Source organism: Limulus polyphemus, unplaced genomic scaffold (genome assembly GCF_000517525.1).
Source record: "Limulus polyphemus unplaced genomic scaffold, Limulus_polyphemus-2.1.2 Scaffold8033, whole genome shotgun sequence".
Lineage (NCBI taxonomy): Eukaryota > Metazoa > Arthropoda > Merostomata > Xiphosura > Limulidae > Limulus > Limulus polyphemus.
In genome coordinates this window covers 14,385-21,357 of record NW_013673643.1, presented here as the reverse complement: position 1 = coordinate 21,357, position 6,973 = coordinate 14,385, and the positions used below count along the sequence as shown (strand labels likewise).

Genomic DNA, 6,973 nt, shown 5'->3' with positions numbered 1-6,973 from the left:
TAGTGGCAGAGGAATGTCAGTAAACTTTCCATGGTAAGTAGTGGCAAAGGAACGTTAGTAACCTTTCCCTGGTAAGTAGTGGCAGAGGAATGTCAGTAAACTTTCCATGGTAAGTAGTGGCAAAGGAACGTTAGTAATCTTTCCATGGTAAGTAGGGGCAAGGAACGTTAGTAACCTTTCCCTGGTAAGTAGTGGCAGAGGAATGTCAGTAAACTTTCCATGGTAAGTAGTGGCAGAGGGATGTCAGTAAACTTTCCATGGTAAGTAGTGGCAGAGGAATATTACTCACCTATCCATGGTAACTAGTGGCAAAGGGATGTCAGTAAACTTTCCATGGTAAGTAGTGGCAGAGGGATGTCAGTAATCTTTCCATGGTAAGTAATGGCAGAGGGATGTCAGTAGCCTTTTCATGGTAAATAGTGGCAGAGGGATGTCAGTAGCCTTTTCATGGTAAATAGTGGCAGAGGGATGTCAGTAACCTTACCATGGTAAGTAGTGGCAAAAGGATGTCAGTAGTCTTTCCACGGTAAGTAGTGACAGAGGAATGTCAGTAGTCTTTCCGCAGTCAGTAATGTCAGAGGGATGTCAGTAGCCTTTCCACGGTAAGTAGTGACAGAGGAATGTAAGTAGTCTTTATACGGTAAGTAGTGGCAGTGGGATGTCAGTTATTTGTCGTTTTTTACGTTTATACCTAGATTTTTCTACTTCTTCAAAAACAGGTCCACTTCACCTAGCTGAGTACCTCTATTTTTTTTAGCTTATAAGAATGAATCAAGCAATGGGATAATTCATATTAAAATTAAAGTATACTTAACAACTTATTGGGGTTTTCTTACATTGTTTTCTTCTTTTATTCAGGCAGAACATCAAAAACTTGTTTTCCACAATTTAGGCCTAGCAGATTTTGCGAAACACTACAATTTCGAGGTAATCGACACGTTTAACGTTACTGTTGCCCGTTATAAGGACTTTGTACAAGGTAAATGTGCCTGCCACTTTCATAAGGTATGTATGAATTATTTCTACGTTCCTGATTCACTTTTCCTAGTATAATGCTTCAAGAAGCAGATTCTAACTACGTGGGCATGGCGTGGCTTAGTGCTCAACGTGTCCAAACTATGAATCCGAAGAACACTGTCTCCTCTTTGGGACCGTGGGTGCGTTTCAAGAGTGGCGGTAAAATCCCACCAATCAGCAAGCCAAGAATTATTAGTGGGTGCTGTTGATTGGTTTGTTTTTCGGATGCTGCTGGTGAAGTTAACATTTTGAACAGTAGCATAATGAGGCTGTTCATAATTTCACTCCACGAGGACACCCGCAGTGGTCAGAGATTTGGACATCGTTCAGTTTTTTAGACGCAAGGTCTAAAGACTGAGACGACCAGTTAGAGTTTAAAATAGTCTAAGAGAACAGATTACTAACTCGTCAGACTGGCATGACGAAAGATGCAAGACTAATCCTTCTGATTGACAGATTGAGTGTATATAAAAAAAAAATGCAACCGTGGAATATACCTCACTGATTTTCCTGTCCCCCCCCCCCCGATGGATCAGCAGTAAAATTATGGGTTTACATCGCTGGAATCTAGAGTTCGATTCCCCGCGTTGGACATAGCAGGTAGTCCAGTGTCGCTTTGCACACACACACACACAAAACACAAACAAGCCACTGATTTTCCTTCATTTTACAATTATTATCTGATATCATTATTAAAATCTTGTTATCTTACCTGTCAGGTCAAATCTTATTTTCCTTTTGGCTCCAAATTAAGCTTTGACCTTAAGTTTGCGTACTTACAACGCTAAAATCCGAGGTTCGGTTCCCGCGGTGGACACAGCATATAATCTAATGTGGCTTTGTACTAAAAAAACAAACAAAACAAATAATTTGACCGTAAAAATTAACATAAAAATATTCGTTCCTTACCTCACTTTAGTGAAATAAATAGTTAGACAGAATATACTATTTCTTAAGTATCCCCCTCTGGCGGACGTTTTTGTTTGTAATACATCACAACATCTCGTCAAGGGCTTGTTCTATGGTATCGGATTTCATATTTTATACTTCACAGTAAAGAAGACATACTTTGATGATGGCTACTAATTAGTAAATGTATAAAGGATCCACATCAAATATTTATAAGTCTACAGCTGTTGTTGGAAAACTCGGGCCTGAAATTTATAGTTTTTGTTTCATCCTGACACCAGGAAGTTTATAACCCACATTAACTCAAACAAGTAGCTTTCATTCTTACAGTTTTCATGGTTATCTTGTGTTGAGGTTTGTGTGTTACTTATGAACATTTTCCATGAATCTCGTGGACCTTATGTGTAGCCCATGGCTATTATCCCTGAGCCTTAATTGTGTGTAGCTCATGGCTATTATCCCTGAGCCTTAATTATGTGTAGCCCATGGCTATTATCCCTGAGCCTTAATTGTGTGTTGCTCATGGCTATTATCTCTGAGCCTTAATTATGTGTAGCTCATGGCTATTATCCCTGAGCCTTAAGTGTGTGTAGCTCATGACCATTATCTCTGAGCATGAATTATGTGTAGCCCATGGCTATTATCCCTGAGCCATAATTGTGTGTAGCCCATGGCTATTATCCCTGATCCTTAATTGTGTGTAGCTCATGGCTATTATCCCTGAGCCTTAATTGTGTGTAGCTCATGGCTATTATCCCTGAGCCTTAATTATGTGTAGCTCATGGCTATTATCCCTGAGCATGAATTATGTGTAGCCCATGGCTGTTATCCCTGAGCCATAATTGTGTGTAGCCCATGGCTATTATCCCTGAGCCTTAATTATGTGTAGCTTATGGCTATTATCCCTGAGTCTTAATTGTGTGTAGCTCGTGGCTATTATCCCTGAGTCTTAATTGTGTGTAGCTCATGGCTATTATCCCTGAGCATTAATTATGTGTAGCTCATGGCTATTATCCCTGAGCCTTAATTGTGTGTTGCTCATGGCTATTATCCCTGAGCCTTAATTATGTGTTGCTCATGGTATCATTCATGATGCTTATGTGTTCCTCATGACCATTAGCCACGAGTGTTACGTTTGAAGGTTGCATAGAATCAATACTCATGTGCTCGATGTGAGGTTTTCAACTTAGTACGGAATCTAAATCAGTATTTGTTTATATCTGGCTAACCGCTGAACCGATTGTCACCAAACCTGGCATGTGCTCTTAAGGTCCACCGGGGACTGACATTAGTTCAGATCTAATTTCTTTACGTCACCCCGAGGGCTCCTATTTCTCTGTGCCTTTTGCCGGTTCCTAACTGAGAAAAACTGGACCGATTGTCACCAAACTGGCATTTAGTCTTCTGGAAGTGACATAGGTGGTTCAACATTCGGATCTTCCTCCTTACGTCATCCCCGAGATTCCTGTGTATTCCCAGTGCGTTAAACCAGTACATCAGCTATTATTCAAATAAACAGAGTCGATTTTGATCAAGCTAAAACCACTTATGAATAATTAATCTCATTCCATAGACATAATATATATATTTGTAGAATAATTTGATACACCCCTAAAGACATATAGTTGGCTATTGTTGTGACCTTTTCATGCCTGCCTAACATGTCTGATTAACAATAAAAACATGAACGATTAAGATAGCCCGATTTATCTTCTTTAGGACTAACATAACTAAACAGCTTGGCTAGCCTAATATCAGTAAATAAATATTAAATTAGGTTTTCACATCTAATTCTACACAGAGTAAAGTCCTTTTTTGGAAGGTTCATTTGATTCGGATATTAGCGCTAGGCTACTCATCTGCATCTAGCCGTTCCTAATTTGGAACTGATAGACCAGAGGGAGTCAACAGCACCCCTCACCAACTCTTGGATTACTTTAATCGAATAATTGGATTTGACTGTCACTCTTATAACGTATCCATGACCTCAAAGTGTAGAACATGATTTTACTCAACGAGAGTCGAACCATGGGCCCTAAGGTTCCCTGTCCGATAGCTAAACGTTGGGCCAAACCCGGACTCTTTCTTGTATGTAAACACTGTCTTGCTTCTTTTGGCCACACCTTTATACCAATCAAATGTCCGATACGCTAAACGTTGGGCCAAACCCGGACTCTCTTTCTTGTATGTAAACACTGCCTTGCTTCTTTTGGCCACGCCCTTATTCCTATCAAAATCAATCCAACTATAACATCTAGAAGACAAAAATATAATCAACACCTTTAGCTTCTATTAAAAGTTATTATTTTAAAAGTATTTTTACTGCATTATCATTATATGTGTGCATGCCTGCAAGTTTTCTGTCTAGTTCTGATAACTTGGGAGCTAGTTATTATAAACAAAAATATATCTTATATTTATTGTTATCCCTTAACTATAGCGATAAATAAATTAATAAATAGATAAATAATAAATACATTAATTATTTAGGAAATCAAATACATCGTAAGTTGCTCAAGTAATTTCATAAAAACTTTACTATAAATTCTAATATTAATGTTACTACCTCTAAATTTATGTTTTTACGCCTAACTTAAAACTTTTGTTTTATTAGGTGGTTGAATCAGAGAAAGAATTCAATCCTATGAAGAGACAGTCCCGCTTTCATGTTGAAGGTACGATCAACGCCATCTACAGTGAGATTTTGCTGAGTAGACTTTGTAGCAATTTTTTTCCGAAGCGGTGATGAGTTTAAGACAATATTAGACTAAGATATTGTCCGGTTGGCAAACAACAATATATAACTGATTAAGACAATAATAACGTAGTGGCTTTTGTCACTGTGAACAATTATTGCGTTCAAATGATTTGTTGAGCTCGAGAAGATAAACTAGCAAGACGAGGCAACGTCAAACAATAACACGTAATGATAAATATATATAAACGTACGTTACAATATCATAAAAGTGTTGTGCTTCGTTGAGTAGTGTATTCATGCGAGAAGAAAAGTAGAACTGGGTAATTCTTCGTATAAGTTGTTTAATTAATGTAACTTAATTCGTAGAATAGTTTTAACAAACTATGATTCGACTTCTCTGCTACATATTTCAAATATCCTGAGATGGAATCACCAGTCAGCATAGAGCTGAAGAGCTTGTTGTCGTCTGCTAATAAAGCGTCATCTAGTGTTTATATCTGTAAATACCTAATTCTTACGATGGATACTGATTAAACTGACAAACTTTTTCGTGGAACATAACCAACTGAGATAGTGTTTATAATATTTCTTCTTTGGAATGCCCTGACAAATTTATATAACTTATCTTATTTTTATTTTTTACCGCCAGGGTCGCTATATTTTTCTATTTTCTAAAAACTACTATTATTTAACATTAGATATTCTCTAAAGCTGTGAATGAATTGTTATTTAAATATGTAATGTGCACTTTATTTCCACTTCTGTAAGTCATTTTTAGTTATTTATGTTGTTTATTTTATGTTTTATAATAAAACTAAAATACACAACAATAAACTGTCCGTATTTTTTTGTGTACGGCGTTATTTTGTTACATTTGTACACCATTACTTTATGTAAGGTTTCGGATTGTTTAAAAGCTAAGAAAACCTAAAACTTTACACAGATAAGTCACAAAGTTCTCTCTAATTACCTTAATAAATAGAAGATTCCCTAATCGTATGCCGTGGTGGCGTTATTATGTGATAGTCAATCCCACTATTCGCTGCTAAAAAAATCGACCAAGAGTTGGCGGTGAATGATGTGAACTTCTCTCTAGTGTATCACTCCAAAATTAAGGACGGCTAGCGCAGTTAGCCCTGGAGTAGCTTTACACGAAACTTTACAAACTTAACTCGTAAAGCTTTTAGTTCAGGTTTTAGCCGCGGAACCAGAACACTAAAAAAAACCAACAAAGAAAATACCATAAAAATCATCAAAGAGTCGCCAGGTGGAGTCCAAACCATAAATTGTACAAATTAGAAAATTATCCTTTTTTCTCTCTCTGCTACCCTGAACTTCGGTGGTGTATCACACTACCGTGTAAGGTTAAAATATCTGTGTATTTTTTTTATTAAAATAGATAAGTTTACAAGAAAATTAAGACACAATGTACATTATAAATTAAAGGACGTTACAACACCAGAACGTTTTCAATGTCCCAACTTAAGGCTTACCGTTTATTGAACTAACAGAAGTCTTCATATTTTGACACAGAGATTTACAAAACTACAGTATTTTAGTAAACATGTTCCGTCAGGCAAAGCTATTACTTGGAGAACTTTAAACGACGTAAACATGTGATAATTGTAACAGAAATAACCTCATTGATATTTGAAACAATGAAAGGAAGTTTTGATACCTTACCATGTGCTATATTGAAAAGTACTGTTTTGTTTAAATATCGAAAAGTAACTGACAAGTAACTGCATAAATATCACGATATTTTCCCGAGTGTTTTATAAGGTCTGTTTGGGCTATATATAATATATATATATGACGCGGGGATCGAACTCAGAAATTTAGTGTTATAAGCCCTGACGCTCAGCCACTGGAGGATTATTCTGTTAAAACGTACCTAATTTCTCAATTGTCTTCAGACTAGCTTATTGTTAGTATACATTTTATACCGAAGTTGTCTTAAGATTAGCTTATTGTTAGTATACATTTTATACCGAAGTTGTCTTAAGATTAGCTTATTGTTAGTATACATTTTATACCGAAGTTGTCTTAAGACTAGCTTATTGTTAGTATACATTTTATACTGAAGTTGTCTTAAGATTAGCTTATTGTTAGTATACATTTTATACCGAAGTTGTCTTAAGATTAGCTTATTGTTAGTATACATTTTATACCGAAGTTGTCTTAAGATTAGCTTATTGTTAGTATACATTTTATACCGAAGTTGTCTTAAGACTAGTTTATTGTTAGTATACATTTTATACTGAAGTTGTCTTAAGACTAGCTTATTGTTAGTGTACATTTTATACTGAAGTTGTCTTAAGACTAGCTTATTGTTAGTGTACATTTTAT

The 6,973-nt window shown here is 36.2% G+C and overlaps 1 protein-coding gene across 1 annotated transcript in view; it reads left to right on the top strand.

Annotated features, from left to right (window-relative positions):
• Window positions 1–5,325, top strand: part of LOC111083015 (cadherin-like and PC-esterase domain-containing protein 1) — a 7,142-nt gene extending 1,817 nt beyond the window's left edge. The window contains exons 2-3 of the mRNA XM_022379280.1: window positions 859–1,005; window positions 4,541–5,325. Coding sequence (XP_022234988.1) covers window positions 859–1,005; window positions 4,541–4,672 — 279 coding nt within the window. The 3' untranslated portion in view covers window positions 4,673–5,325. The remainder of the gene's footprint in view (window positions 1–858; window positions 1,006–4,540) is intronic.
• The last annotated feature ends 1,648 nt before the right edge of the window (window positions 5,326–6,973 follow it).